We start from the raw sequence: 14,888 nt of genomic DNA on the forward strand, positions 1-14,888 counted from the left end.
AGAGAGGCCATTGGCATTGGTTTGCTAGTGGCGAGAGAGGGGGAACCCAACTCCGTGTCGTTTGGAGGGGAAAACAATAAACAACAAGCTGCACAAGACGCCAATTCCGACAGGCAGCACAACCAAGAGCTCCCTTGTTTCATCCGATGGCGTGGGATAGAAACACTTAACCACATTCTCGTCGAACAGAGCAACAGCTACGAAAACCAGCAGAGAAGCGAAGGCGTGGAAGAAATCGATGAACCGAAGCCTGTATTTGGCAGCCTCTTCATCAGGAAGAGTGACAGAGGCGTCAATGATCCACAAGCCTCGAAACGTGGCGACCCCATATCGGACTTTGCCTCGTTCGTCCCGAAAACTGTCGGTGAAGAGGAGGAAAAAACAGGAGAAGGCGCAGAGGGTGACAAGGCCAAGTGTGGTGGATTGGCTGACCTTGGTGTGGCACTGGCCTTGGTGCGTGAATATGGGGGACAGAATTTGGAAGCCGAGGACGGTCCCTGTTGGGAGAAGATTGGCCAAATGGGCAGTTCCTTTGAAGGTCTTTCTTATGGCCTTCTGGGCAGGCGTTTTTGTTGGCTTAGCGTTTGTTGTTGGGGCATTTTCCAGTAGTGGCTGCTCCATTTGTCGCAGCCCCTCGGCGAGTGCTTGTAGACTTTGGCTCTCGATTTCACCTTCCATTGATGTCGAATCCAAATTACTTTGCTGAGCTCTGATTTGCGTTCTTCCCTTGTGGTGGGATATTTATGAATGATTTGTTTGGAAGCCATTGAAACGAAACCTCGAGAGGATTTCAAATTAAGATGGATTTTGTTATGTTTGTTTAATTGAAACTGTCCAAAAAGCGTTATGTATCGGTTGCTGGCTATGGTTGGAAACGCTTTCGGGTTTTGATGATGAACAACGGAAGATTAATTAATAGCTTCCATTTTTGTTGATTTTGATTTCGTTTTCGTTTTCCAGTTTGTTTGGTTTGAGGAGTGTTCAGCTCAGGTTCGTTGGCCCTGTTTCAAGTTTAACCTCTTTTCGTTTCTCAAATTTATTAGTCTCTATTTCTATTATAGTACCTAAATTTTAGAAATATAATCATTTTAAATTTTACCTTTATTTTGCTCAACAAATGAATAATATAGTTTGTATTAACATGGACATATATTGAAGTTACTTGTGTCGGTTGAGACAAATATTGGGTAAATATATATTAGGTGACATTTTTTTAAAATGGAGATTCGAACTCGACTAGTTGAGCTATGCTCATTTTATTGACTATTAGGTGATAATTGTAAAAGTTTGGAGATTAAAATAGATATTTTTCAAAATTTAGAAACCAAAATAAAATATACTTCAAAGTTGGGAGAGCAGACTAGTTGAGATTTAAACTTTAATTAAATTGAAGCTGGAACTCAATTAAATGTTAATTGAGTCTTGGTATCGTTTCTTCTAGACAATTTGTGGTAAGAAATAACGAGTTTATTAGGATGTGTTTGGTTCGTAATCAAAAAAACAGAAATTTGAAAACAAGGAAAATCAGAGTTCTATTATTTGTTTTTAGTGTTTTCAGATATGTGTTTGGTAGCAGATTTGGTAATTGAATCTCAAATTTAAAAAATTGGTAGTTACAAACTATATTTAGTTTAATCTAGAGTTATATTAATTAATTTATTAATATTTTTTTTTTATAAATTTTGTATAATTATTATTTTACAATGTTATATAATTTAGAATACATTATATTTTACATGTTCTAATTAGTTTATAATACGAAGTAATATATTTATCAAAGATCATCTTAAAACTTTCAAATTCTGAATCTAAAAACATAAAAAAAAAAAAAAATCACTTTCAGAATTTCTACTGTTCGGATCATAGAATCTGAAAACTGTTTTCAAAAATGAATTTCTCAAATCCTACCAAGTGTATTGTTCAATCCGTTTGATTTAGTAAATATGAAAACAAAAAACAAAATCCGAGTTTCCAACCAAAACAGCCCCTTACATTCCTGTGTTCAATGAAACTATTTTTGTGATTGTGGAATTGTGTCCAAGTGTGTGGTTTGATTTGGGTGTCTTGGTGGTTAAATTTTTAGTGATTTGTAGTTTGATTTTGTGTGAGTTATTTTTCTTCTTATGAAATATATATTTATGTTAATTATGTTTAAGGTTGAATTTGATAAAATTAAATGAGAAAATTACATACCTATGTAAAGTTATGAAAGCGAGGTGAACTCTCGTTTGAACGTTTTGGGCTTTTAATCTGAGGCCTCCTTCCCTCGCCCCGCTCCTGAATTTTTTTTTTTTTTTCTCTCTTTAGAGTCAGACAAATGTAAAGACAGGATCCAACCTTAATTTTTGACCTTGAGAAAATATGAGTGTTTTAATCTTAAGCTACACTTAGGTTAGCAAAATTATTGGTTGTTTTAAATAATAAGAATATTGTTCCTTTTCCTTTTAAAGGAGAATAACCCTAGTTACTGATCAAAACTCATTTCAAACAGAAATCAATTAAAAATTTGACCCAGAGGATTAATTATTAATTATCTGTTATCTTCGTAATCATTTTTTTTTCTTTTATAAAATTGATTCTTTAAGTACAATATAATATATTATGTGCAAATAAACCCTAGTTAATTAATTACTTGCTCCCTTCCTCTCTCTCGGGATTGTTGGGTTTCTTATAAGGTAAGTGACGAAAGTGCCTTTCTTTTTTACAGACGATATGTCGTACATCGCAGAGTAAAAACTTATTTTCAACCATGGAGGCTTTTTTATTTTTAACAATTTATTTAAGACGAAATTACAATTATAATTATGAGGTAGAGATTCAAACTTTCTACCTATTAAAAATAGTAATGTTATTTTACTTATTGAACTAGTTGCTTCTTCTTGTTGTTTTTTACCCTTTTGGTGACTGTATTTTTGGTATTATTTCCTAAGTTTAACCCAAAAATTGTCAGCAAATTTTTAAAAAACTCAAAAGAAAAAACAGTGATGCCAACAATTCATCGGATTTTGTAAGTTTCCTTTCATAATTTATAATCGGATCACGATATACCAACAATTGGTAGAAGGTTTCCATGAAATTGATTTGAAATATATTATCTCAATAATAAACATATCATTCTTTTCACTGAAAATTACGGTTAACGTAAACTAATTCAAATGAAGCTATAAATTTTAAAAAATACATTGAGAAGCTACTTACACACTGTGGCATATTTATTAATTATTCTTTTAGTAAAAATAACATGTGACATTGAGCATAATTGGCTTTATTAAAAGAAAAAAAAAAGAACAAGAAACCAAATTTTGAGATAATTTGAAAACAATGTCTTAAACTTAAAAAAAAGGTCATAGAAAATGGAAAGAAACGTTGAAATTTCCAACCCACACGTGTAATCTGGTATAAGAAAATAAATAATGGAAAAGCCGGTGGACACAACTTAAATTTTAAATAAAAACATGATTTAGTTAATCGCGGTAGAAGAAAATATTCTAGGTCTCTTTCCATTATAATATATATGTATATATATATATATATATTATGGGTGTATTTTCAAAACTCAGGCTTTATATCTTTATGCACACTCCACAGTGACATTACACCTGAATAAAACTCCCCCCACGCTCCTCATATTAGGTAGCCTCCTCTCCACTCAATATATCAAACTCTTCTTGGTTCTTATATATATGAATTTATAAGTTGGAACCCAAATTCTTCGTTTTGTTGCCTCAAAAGGCTCCATTACTTTGGTGAATAATGACACATCAGGAATGTGGTTTACAGTACACCCAAATCATCAAATCTTGTCCTTCTTGCGGCCACCAAATCAAGTGCCCACAAAATCAAAAGGTTTTTCATGTCTGTGTCTGTTCTTGTTTTTGCTTTTTAATTATTATTTTGCTTCACTTCCATGTTCTTCAATATATAGGGTGGAATTCATACTCTACCGGGTCTGCCTGCGGGTGTGAAATTCGACCCTACGGATCAACAGCTTCTTCAACATTTAGAGGGAAAGGTTGTTGGGTGTGATTATGCTCACAGCCTCATCCATGAATTCATCCCCACTATTCAATGGGACCAAGGAATTTGCTATACACATCCCCAGAAGTTGCCTGGTAATTCTAATTCATTTGTTTCATTACTTCTATCTTAATCGCTCTCATCCACATGAAAGTTTACACCATTACTGCTTGATAATCGCACAGAAAGAGTTATAATTGAAAATCTTAAAAATGTTGACAGAACTGAAACAGACTATGCGGGATTCTATATAAGTTAGTGAAATAATTTATTATGAGCCAATTGAGATGATAATTTCGATTTATTATTTGAAATTAATCCACTGCTAAACCAGAAGCCAGGAGGTAGCGTATAGAATTCAGTGTCTTTTCCATGAAAACTAACCCCTCAGCTAACTTCAGCACAAGCAACAGTGATTTTTTTCCCTTTCCTTCGAAACAAACCCACAAACAAAATACAAAATATTATTATTATACATTCTTATTAATTAGTTAACTTAAGCATAATTCTGCAGTTAAAGCCCCATCTTTTCTTCTTTTGAGAGATTCGTATCTGTCACGTAATATTCTGAAAAAGAGAACCATATATTGATGATGCATCCAGGAGTACAAAAGGATGGTTTGGTCCGGCACTTCTTCCACCGGCCGTCCAAGGCCTACACAACAGGAAAAAGAAAAAGAAGAAAAGTACATGCCGAGGACACCGACGGTGAGGGCGACACCCGGTGGCACAAGACCGGGAAGACGAGGCCGGTTCTGGTGGGCGGGAGAGTGAAGGGTTACAAAAAGATACTGGTCCTATACACCAACTATGGGAAGCAAAGAAAGCCGGAGAAGACGAACTGGATAATGCACCAATACCATTTGGGGAGCAGTGAGGAAGAGAAAGATGGAGAGATTGTGGTTTCAAAAGTGTTCTACCAAACACAGCCTAGGCAATGTGGAGTGACGAAGGACTCCATTTCTCTCAAGTTTAGGGGACAAAAGATCAATAATGGCCATGAGTTGGGTTCCAATCCTAACCCAGCTGTTGATTTCTATAACCCTTCTTTCATCTCTTTTCAGCCGAGTGATCAAAATAGATCGGGAGGCAATTCGTTTGCAGTCCACGGTGGGTCCTCTGTTGTTTCATGATCATTGTTAATTATTGTCGTATGAATAAATTGGAGAGAGGGAACTGTGATAATGAATACAGTACAGATGAATCAATATGGAAATATATATTTAAGAAACAAACGATCAGGTATTCATGAGCCGGACGTACTACACATTGTAGTTTTCTTCCTAGTTGATTAATTATCTGCAAGCAAACAAATAATGTATCGAATCAAAATCTGTTCTAATGATCTAATAGATGGCCAATTCAGGATCATAATTCAACTATCCTGGAATCGGATAGATATCCTGAGAAACGAAAGTACCCCTCCAAATTTTCCTCGCGAGTTCAATTGTGGTGAAAAAATGAATATGCGCACACACAAGAAAGCAAGAGACTTTGATATCACTCAAAAGGAAAAACAGAGCGCCAGTTGTTAAATAGCCAATACAGAACCATTGATCTTGCAAATTATGATTTGTATGTAACAAAAATCACAGAACACTTGCAAATTCAACTCTATAATATAGCAGGGTCTCATCATATATCAAATACCAAAATGAAAGTATTTGCTCCAACCTATAAAATTCTCAATGTAACAGAAAAAAAAATTAAACTCACGAATTAACTTCTCGAGGCCGTGTCCTTCTTCCTCAGTACAAAGACATCGGCCTCCTCGTAGGCAAAATCGGGGTGCAAATCTTGATGTGGAATCTTGTCAATTTGAAAAACCCTATCGCACATTTCCCAAAAGAGCTTATCGGCTTCCGGGGACCTCAATTGGTATCCCAACAGCACGACGCCGTCGGTCCCAATTAGCGCATCCATGGCCGAAATAAGGGGGCCGACCGTTTCCTCAATGTAAACGACATCAGTAGCGATCACTATATCAAACGGCGGATTAAGGGCGGAAATTTGGGCAGGGTTATTCCAGTAAAGAACAGAGTGCTTTAGGGCTTTCTTAAGGACGGGCTTGTTGCGTTTGATGTTATGTTTGAGGGCCGGAAGGACCGGAGATATATCGGTGAGAAGAATATCGGTGAGGCCGAGGAGGTAGAGGCCCATCCCGGCGGCGCCGCAGCCGCAGCCGATCTCGACGGCGCGTTTGCCGCGGAAATCGAGGAGGGAGGAATAAGGGTTTCCGGTGGGGGCGATTGAGGCCCATCGATCGGCGAATTTGACGAGAACAAGAGAACAGGGCCAGACGGAGGTGCCGACGTGCATAGAACCGTTGTCTTGCTGGAGGGAGAGGACGGCGTCCCCCACCGGAAGCTGTATGACCGGAGAATCTGTGAATTTCATGGCGGAACCACCGCTACTCGCTGAAGCTAAAGCCTTCTCGACGGACGGAGTGAGGGATTGTCTGAAGGTTATGGTATGGGCTTTTTGTCCCAATGGGTTTGGTCGGTTTCTTCAGATGGGCCGTGACCCAAGAGAAAATATTGAAGTAAATTTATTTGTTTAAAATGTTATTTTTCTAATTACAAATGGTTTGGGCATAGTTTTGATGTGATTTATTTCGAAAGTTTAATTTAGTCAAACTTCATGAATTTATATATGGTTGCCCTATTGCTAAACATTTTTTTTTATTAAATTACAACTTTCAGAGTTTTAAACTTTAGTGTCTAATAAGTTCATAAATTTAAGTTGAGAACATGAAATTTTATTGAATTTGGAGAAAGATTTTAAAATTGCATGTATCGTTTATTTGGTTTGAGCAAAATCACCTACTTATAAGCCGTGTGGAAAGTGATGAGTTGTAATCTTTTTCCTCTGTTTTGGGGTTTATTGGGGGTGATATACTGATAATTTGATTATATAATTTTGACTTAGTTTCAACATCTTATAATTTAGCTAATATGAGCTTAGCATATATGAGTTTGAAATCTCCCACCTCACTTGTTGTACTTAAAAAAGCATCTCTACAATTTGGTTAAACCTCAAAAATCGTCCCTAATAAATATATTGTGAAAACATTCGTTTATTGCCACATTAAAAAAATAAAAATTATATGTTAGAGACGAAATTTAAGAGAGAAAAGTTCAAGAAAATATCAAATTTTTAGAAGGAGAAAAAATAGAGAAAAAATGGGAATGATATGTTAGAAAAAATAAATAAAAATGATATAGAGATTTTTTTTAGGTCTCACTACTCCTAACTGTAAACATTAAAAGTGATAGAGATTGACAATTTTGGAGAGAGAAATAATAGTAAATATTATCTAGGGAGAGAAAGATAAATTTTTTAGAGAAAGAAAGTTAGGAGGGAAATTTTTCTTGAAGGAGAAAAAGTTTGTTAGAAAGAAAAGATCTTACCTAGAAAAAAAAAAGATTTTAGAAATAGAAATATGTTTTTAAAAAATACTTTCTTTTAAATAGAAAACAAAAAATGAATTGCTATATCAAGCAAATATATTTTTAAAAAACTAAAAACAAAAAAAGTAGAAAACGAAATTATCATCAAAGTTTCAATTTTGTTTATATATTTTGATTTGATAATTTCAATAATTTTTGTTGTTAATTACCTAATAACATCAATGCTGCATTAATATCACTTCAAATTTTCATTAGAGAATGCAATTGAAACAAATATACAAAGAAGAAAAGGCACAGTTCAACCATAATTCAAGTTGCAAAAGCTACTAGCTAGCAACTAAATCAACATATATACTGCTGTTATACGGCAAGAAAATCAAAAGAGTTGCTTTTTCTGCTTTTTTTTTTTCACGTCAAAGTAGGTTATTTATCATCACACACCCATGCCCTTTATGGAACGCCAAAGCTATCCTAAATTCTCACCCCCAAAACATTATTTAAATTCTATGGGAATGCTGTATCTCGGTAAAGGTAAAGATTACCATTATTGGATATAGTAAAGTTGAAACATAAATATATCTTTTACCTCATAAATTTACTTTTCAAAGTAAAGATAAGAACTTGTCAACATGAACATAATACAATCATGAATGAATGAGATCTACTTCTTTTTTTAAACTTTCGTACCTCTCACAAGAGCACAAATTGATAATATATATGGTTGGTTGAAAGAGAAAAAGTAGAATTATATTTAGTTTAGAATAAACAGATGGGCCTTATAATGAAATCGTTTTTGTTTTTGGCACACTTTATTAATTATTATTATTATTTTCTTGTTGGGTCCATGTTTGACATGACAACCACCAAGACAGATATGAAAAATTGCAATAATGGAGTCCAAAAGGGGACCCCAACTTTGCCCCACTTTCTCTTTTATCAAACCCAAACCCAAAACCCACAATTTTGCAAAAGTTACAAACTTTCTGGTACTCAAGTGAATATGCAGACTTCCCCTGATCCCCATTTTTTTTTTCTTTTTTTATATAAAAGAATCATATATAAAACTGATATTGAAGATGCTCAACTTTGCTCATCTTGATCAGGATATAGATAGTTGAATAAATCTCATTCTCCATTCTCACCCCCATCTTTTGATTTACTTTATTGTCAACTTTGCGTAAAGAAATGAAGAAAAGAAAAAAAAAAAAAAAGAGAGAGAGAGGTCCAAATGAAATTGGCAAATACCATACCATACATAGTAATTAAATGGCTAGATCCATCCATTGATAGATGAGGCGTGGGAAATGGTAGTGTGGGCGCCAACTCCAAGAAAATCCCTAGTCTGCCCTCCAGTTCCAGTTCCAGTTCCAGTTCCAGGCTCTTGTTCACACTGATCTGTACGACGCCGTTTTGCAGGGTACATGCCCTCCAGTTCCACCTCCATAATTGGGTTAACTGTACCAGCTGAAAATCCACAGCCAGCAGCTGCCGTACCACTCCCACTGCTGCATTTGAACACATAACCCTCTTGGAGTTGGAATAATGATGGGTCTGAGGTGGTGGTGGAAGTTGCCCCAATTTGGGCAGCCTTTTGCAGCAAAGCAGTGGCTGACATATTTGCCATTTGGCTATGGTTCAATTGCTGTAGTAATTGGTGGCGGTACATTGAAGAAGCACCACCACCCGTGGCCCTTACCAACTTCTCATTTTCATCCAAATCTTCACCATCTTCATCACCATGGTTGTTGTTGTTGTTTTGAGAAAAAGGCTTTGCCCCAAATACCCAATTGAGATTACTATAATTATCACCAGCTGCTGGGGGAAGTACAGGGTCAGTACAGTAAATTAACCCTGAACTGCTACTGACCATGGAGCCACCAAGGTTAAGGTTATTAGCATTTCTTAAGGACGTTCTTCCTTCATTTCCTGAGATGATTGGCTTGAAAATAGAAGCTGCTGGAAAATAATGTTGTGGCTGTGGCATGAATAATGCTGATTCTGTCCCTCCGCCCATGAACTGGTAATTGAAGTTGTTATTGGCAGCGTTGCTTATGCTTGTAGCTGCGTAATTTACTCTGGCTGTCTCTTCCGCCAACGCATCGCAGAATGCTCTGTGAGTGATGAAGCTGTCTCTCCTGCCGTTCAAATTGGTAAATTGATGGGTTGAATAAATTTAATTTGATTTTCAACATTTCCATTACTTATTACTTATAGACTTGGATGATTGCACAAAGCTCAACAAGTGAAAATCATTATAAATGAAGAGAAAACAAAGATAATATAGAAATTCGAACACATATAAACCATCACTTAACTTAAAAACTTAAAGGGATGAATTGGGTAAATTTAATTTACATTCTCAGGATATTGATCGTGTTTATTCCATTACATGATTAATGAAGAACGCTGATAATAGGAAAGTAGAAAAATGAGCATGAATTTATACCTTGAAAATAGAGTACCGCAGTCACATTTGTACTCTCTGGTGCCACAAGTTTTGGAGTGAGCTTTCCAATCAGACTGCACAGCATATCTCTTGGAGCACTTATCGCACCTCCACTTCTTTTCGCCGTGCTTTCTACAAAAGTGCTTCTTTATACCAGTGAGGTCTCCCAGTGCCCTTGAAGGATGGTGGTGCACACAGCTCTTCTCAGGGCAAACATACACTCGTTTTCTCGGCTCTTTGCTGCTCCTTTGTTTCAGCTTCCATGGAAGGTTGTGGCCTCGTCTGTGAAGCTGTAGGTTCTGGTCTCTTTGAAACCCCTTCCCGCATATTTCACACACGAATCTGTTAGTTGCCATTAGAGTCTTGGGCGACAGCGCCACAACTTCTGCTTCAGGATCTGCAACCACACAATACTACCACTCTAACTCAAAAACTTAAACGGTTGAATTGGTTAAATTTAATTCATATGTGGATTATCTCAACAAAACCCAGTTCGGGGTTTTGGCCTAGATATAAAAAAGACATGCAGTTGATGAAGAAAATTAGAAGGCTGTTGGCTTGCCTGGGTTTCCGGGGAGATTTCTCTTCTTCTTTGCCAGAGAAGGGTTGGATCCGGCAGCTGGGATTTGGAGAAAACAATTTGAAAATTCTTCGTCGTCCATTTTCTCCATCATTCCAAAGCTAGTAGAAAGTAATTAAGAGGTTATATATATATATATGGTGGGAAATTCCAGGAAGATGTGTTTTGTGTGTGTGTGTAGATTGTGTAGGTTTTAGGTAGGACAAATGAAGTAAAAATAAAATGGGAGAGAAAAGAAAAGGGTTTGGGGGAAGGAGAAGAGAAAATAGAGAGAGGGGAAATGTGTGGAAGATGACACATAGGATGATGTTGGAAGAAAGTTAGTATCTTTTCCATATGGAATGATTATCTCATAATTTGCTTGTCTCTTATTTTCTTATTTGTCAAGTCCAATCCATCCACCAATCCTGTGTTATTTTTTTCTTTTCCAAAGTTTTTAACCCCCACTCACTCGTGACACAAATATGAGGACTTTTTTTTTCAGAATGAGTAACATACCAAAGAAGAATGCTTATATAAAAGCTTTCAATTTAGATAAATAGTAGCTATATTATAATTACAAAAAAGGAGATTCTGATGTTCATGTAGAAGCGGTAATTTTGATATCCTCTCACAGAGATGCGACAACCAAAGACTTGCCAACAAAAATGCAATTGTTTCTTCCCACCAAACATGTCTTAAGAGGGGAACCAATCATATTACTCCATAAGATATGATATTTGCTTGAGAGCTTACGAGGTAAGATTTCTTTGATGAAACCGTCAATGCAACAAGGAAAGACAATATTGAAGTTAAAAGCATCCGAGAGGTGGGTCATATGACATATGTGTATTTGAAACGGAGAATTAAATGATCTAGAGTAGTTTCACTTGTCGAATTGCATAGAACACACCAGTTTGGACTAATGAGATGTCAAACGAACGTTGGAGCTTTTCTTGTATGTTGAGTGCCCAGTGTGATATGCACCAAATCAAAACTTTGCATTTCTTAGGGAAGAGAAGGATTGTAGGGTGCAATTGGTTTCAATAGACTCATGTAAGTAGAAGAAAGAAAAGTAAGGGCTTGTCTATTACCTATTTTGGATTATGTTTTGTTTGAAAGATTTTTCTTGGAAAATTATTTTTGGATTATATGATTCAAAATAGTAGAAATTATAAAAACATCATTTTTATGTTTCCATTATTTTCCATTCTAAATTTAAAATCTAAAATGCAGAATTAAATAAAAACTTTGAAAATATACTATTTAGTGTAATAAATTTATTTCATTTTTTGTTAAAATTAAATATATTATAGATCATATAATTGTAAAGTAATAATTCAAAAAAATTTATAACATATATGTTAATAAATTAATTAATTATATTTTAGATTGAACTAAATAATTAGTTCTAACTACTATTAATTTACAAATATATCTTAATAACCCTATCTTAAAAATTGAGATTCAATTTCCAAATTTGCTATAAAAAACGTATTAAAAACACTAAAATCATGAAATACAAACTATATTATTTTATTAAATCTCTTGTTTTTAAATTTTTGTTTTCAACACCTAAAAAAATCGTCATCTCGTCCCATTTTGTTCACTAAATATGTATTATCATTACAAAAATGATGAAGATAATAAAACTAAGGTTAAAAATATCATTTAATCCCTGTACTTTCAGCTTTTGTTCATTTTCCTCTAAAGTCATGGTTACATTTCAAGAAAGATATTGGTCATAGTGTCGTGTTAAAATTGTGATAGAAAAAATGAGATTAAAAATAAAGTTAAAGGACAAAAATGATCACTTTTTAAAATTAAGTAAATGAACGACAAAAATAATCATTTTGAAAGTACAAGGACTAAAATGAATTAGAGTTGAAAGTACAGAAACTAAAATGAATCAAAATTAGAAGTACAACGAACAAAATGAACATTATCTTGAAAGTACAGGAGCCAAAATATTATTTTAACCCAAAACTAATCATTATTCAAAAACAAAGAATCCCCCATATTGAGTATGTATATAAAAAGATTAAGTAAATTTATAATGTTGGGTAACGTAACCAATATATCATACTACAATATCGTTGTCATCGCTTTCTTTGTAATTTTAAACCAATTAGAGAGCTCATCAGTGGTTGTGGACGGTGGTGCTTTAATTTTTATTTTTTTTCTTTTTCTAATTCATCAGTAGTAACTCCTTCAACCCTATTTTACATTTTTGTTAAAGAAAGTATATACATATGTTTGTGTTGTTGAATAACTTTGATAACAGTGGAGTCAAAGTGTGAGAAAGGCAATTCCCGATAGAGAAGAGAGAAGAAAAGATTGAATAAACATGGCTGTAATGCACGTGCCCATCTGTCAAACCAAAGCTAAAATCCAACACCAACGACGAAATAGACAATATAAAGAATAAAATCCGTCCCCAAAAATAAAACTATGATCATGTTTTTGTCCACAGTTCGACTAGAGCCACCCCAGATCTACAACCCCACTTCCCCAATTTTTCGGCAAAGTCTACAATTGTCCACTTTTTACCCCACACCAATACTGTTTACTAAATTACGAAATCATTTCCAGCTGAGAAGAAATGAAAATACTACTAGTTATAATATATCTAATTCCTAATTTCTGATAAACAACGTGATCAAGCTAGATTTTGAAAAGAGGAGGGTGGAGAGAGTGAATATTTGGGAGTGAGAGAAGTCTTCTCTGGCTGACTCGATCTTGTGCTGCAAATTAAAATGCAAATCCTTAATCATATAGTAATGATGTTTTCTGGGGAGTAAAGTTTGTTTAATACAAATGTTTTGGAGTTTTGCTGTTGAATTTTGGTGGGTACAGAATATTCTGTGTTGAACCAAAGCAAAAAGCCACAGCTTCCCAGGCCTTTTCAGATTCCTGAATTTATAGTTTACTTAATATACAAAAACAAACCCAAACCCTCTCTCTTCTGGGTTTTATTAAAGGAAATGCCTTTATTTTTATAATTGGAGTTGAATGGATGTTTTAGGGAAAAGCAAATTGTTGGCTCTAAGGGTATGTTTGTTTCTCGGATTGTCTTTTACTACAAATTTTTTTACAAATTACAAATGGATTCTTCTATTCTCACCCACAAATATTTTACAATTTTGCAATTTAGATCTTCTTCCTTAATTTCCAAACACAATTATTATTGAATAAATAAGCTCGCCCTACTCCTTTTTAATGGTGTAGGAGCTACTTCTTTGCTTCTTTTTAATTGAGAAGTTGACCTAAATGGAAGATTTTAATAAAACTCTCTCTACATTTTCATCCTAGGAGAGATAGGGAAGTAGTCGTAACAATGGAAAAATCTAATGCATATGTACGTGTCCAGTTTACGAGGGGATTAAATATATTTTGTATATGTTATTTGATAATCTCATTTTGAATGACTTTCAAACTACCTACCATACACCTTGTCAGAATGAGCTACGTCACGTTGTTTAAGTAGACGGAAACTTGATTACAATGATGATGTAACCACATAATTTCAAAGTAAATTTTTCATTTTTTACGCCAGAGAAAAAATCCTTTCTTTTAGATCAAGAACTTTTTCCCATTATTCTTGGTTTATGCAAATAATTTCTCCTTTGACCGGAAAAAATACGGAAACTTTAAAATCAGTGACATTTAAACCACTATCCAAATAATTTTATTTATCAATTGAAATGCCTTCAATTTAAAAGATCAGAAAATGACCCATCCCATCCCTCCTCTCCTTAATAAACTAAGTCTCTATACTTTTAAAAATAACATAAAATACATGTGACATAATTTTTTAATCAAGTGGAAATAATGCCTGCAGGATAAGACTTTTTATTTATTAAAAAATCATGTGAAAAAACATTGGAGGAAGAAAGATAAGTGGGGCAGGCGCAGGGGTGTATATATTTTTCTCAAATTTGATAATTCCATTTCTGTCCCAAAAGGGAAGAGGCTACAGAAACCCCACATGCTCTGCCTCATTAAAAGTTGGAGAATATATGCCTTTGATCTGCAAACCTATTTTTATTTATTTTTTAAAAAATAATATTACACCTTTTTTTTCTATACTTTTTTACAGCCAAAACTTAACACCGTACCCATGGATATTCCGATTTTCTTTTCATATGATCTCTTTGTCAAATACGATAATATACAAAATATTTAATTTCTATTTTTTGTCGTCCTTCAGTTTTACATAATTTCATTTCTAAGTACTTTGTTACAAACCCTTGAACACTGTGTAAAAATACAAAAATAAAGTACGTCAAATATACCAACAATAGAGTTTACATATAAAATTTAAGGACAAAAAAAACTTTTAAAAATATATATGACAAAAATAGGTAAATATGAAATATAAAGTTTAAAATCAAAATAAATTTTATATATAAAGTTTTTTTTTAACTTGACTATATTTTTTAGTAAGTTTTTTAAA

General features: G+C 34.2%; 4 protein-coding genes across 6 annotated transcripts; 1 reads left to right on the top strand and 3 right to left on the bottom strand.

Annotated features, from left to right (window-relative positions):
- Positions 1-24: 24 nt before the first annotated feature.
- On the bottom strand, positions 25-734 carry DMP7 (transmembrane protein, putative (DUF679 domain membrane protein 7)). Its single transcript, XM_022284944.2, has one exon. It carries the CDS (start codon positions 676-678, stop codon positions 25-27), a length of 654 nt encoding a protein of 217 aa, XP_022140636.1. The 5' UTR covers positions 679-734.
- Positions 735-3,658: 2,924 nt separating this feature from the next.
- On the top strand, positions 3,659-5,271 carry LOC111011003 (NAC domain-containing protein 73). Of its 2 annotated transcripts, none has more exons than XM_088120670.1 (3): positions 3,659-3,855; positions 3,926-4,112; positions 4,621-5,271. In XM_088120670.1, exons 1-3 carry the CDS (start codon positions 3,754-3,756, stop codon positions 5,148-5,150), a joined length of 819 nt encoding a protein of 272 aa, XP_087976796.1. In that variant the 5' UTR covers positions 3,659-3,753; the 3' UTR covers positions 5,151-5,271. The 2 variants fall into 2 exon arrangements, with proteins under 2 accessions (XP_087976796.1, XP_022140300.1); XM_022284608.2 differs by having other exon boundaries at positions 3,662-3,846.
- Positions 4,583-6,487, bottom strand: LOC111011004 (S-adenosyl-L-methionine-dependent methyltransferases superfamily protein). 2 transcript variants are annotated; one of them, XM_022284609.2, is made up of 2 exons: positions 5,734-6,487; positions 4,583-5,136 (listed from the first exon to the last, which is right to left on the bottom strand). In XM_022284609.2, the coding sequence occupies exon 1, from the start codon at positions 6,412-6,414 to the stop codon at positions 5,737-5,739; it is 678 nt and encodes a 225-aa protein (XP_022140301.1). In that variant the 5' UTR covers positions 6,415-6,487; the 3' UTR covers positions 4,583-5,136; positions 5,734-5,736. The 2 variants fall into 2 exon arrangements, with proteins under 2 accessions (XP_022140301.1, XP_087976797.1); XM_088120671.1 differs by lacking the exon at positions 4,583-5,136 and adding an exon at positions 5,176-5,316 and having other exon boundaries at positions 5,734-6,486.
- Positions 6,488-8,497: 2,010 nt separating this feature from the next.
- On the bottom strand, positions 8,498-10,756 carry NUC (C2H2-like zinc finger protein). Its single transcript, XM_022284670.2, has 3 exons — positions 10,436-10,756; positions 9,874-10,270; positions 8,498-9,562 (listed from the first exon to the last, which is right to left on the bottom strand). The coding sequence occupies exons 1-3, from the start codon at positions 10,545-10,547 to the stop codon at positions 8,698-8,700; spliced, it is 1,374 nt and encodes a 457-aa protein (XP_022140362.1). The 5' UTR covers positions 10,548-10,756; the 3' UTR covers positions 8,498-8,697.
- Between the last annotated feature and the right edge of the window lie 4,132 nt (positions 10,757-14,888).

This window comes from Momordica charantia (assembly GCF_013281855.1).
Source record: "Momordica charantia cultivar OHB3-1 chromosome 2 unlocalized genomic scaffold, Mcharantia_2.0 BLBB01000002.1, whole genome shotgun sequence".
Taxonomy (NCBI): Eukaryota; Viridiplantae; Streptophyta; class Magnoliopsida; order Cucurbitales; family Cucurbitaceae; genus Momordica; species Momordica charantia.

Coding starts and splice junctions, on each gene's coding strand:
- LOC111011004 (XM_022284609.2), bottom strand. CDS start 6,414: ATGAAATTCACAGATTCTCCGGTCATACAGCTTCCGGTGGGGGACGCC.
- DMP7 (XM_022284944.2), bottom strand. CDS start 678: ATGGAAGGTGAAATCGAGAGCCAAAGTCTACAAGCACTCGCCGAGGGG.
- LOC111011003 (XM_088120670.1), top strand. CDS start 3,754: ATGACACATCAGGAATGTGGTTTACAGTACACCCAAATCATCAAATCT. Junction 3,856..3,925: donor AAAATCAAAAGGTTTTTCAT/GTCTGTGTCTGT, acceptor TTCAATATATAG/GGTGGAATTCATACTCTACC. Junction 4,113..4,620: donor ACATCCCCAGAAGTTGCCTG/GTAATTCTAATT, acceptor TGATGCATCCAG/GAGTACAAAAGGATGGTTTG.
- NUC (XM_022284670.2), bottom strand. CDS start 10,547: ATGATGGAGAAAATGGACGACGAAGAATTTTCAAATTGTTTTCTCCAA. Junction 10,271..10,435: donor AAATCTCCCCGGAAACCCAG/GCAAGCCAACAG, acceptor GTGTGGTTGCAG/ATCCTGAAGCAGAAGTTGTG. Junction 9,563..9,873: donor TGCGGTACTCTATTTTCAAG/GTATAAATTCAT, acceptor TTTGAACGGCAG/GAGAGACAGCTTCATCACTC.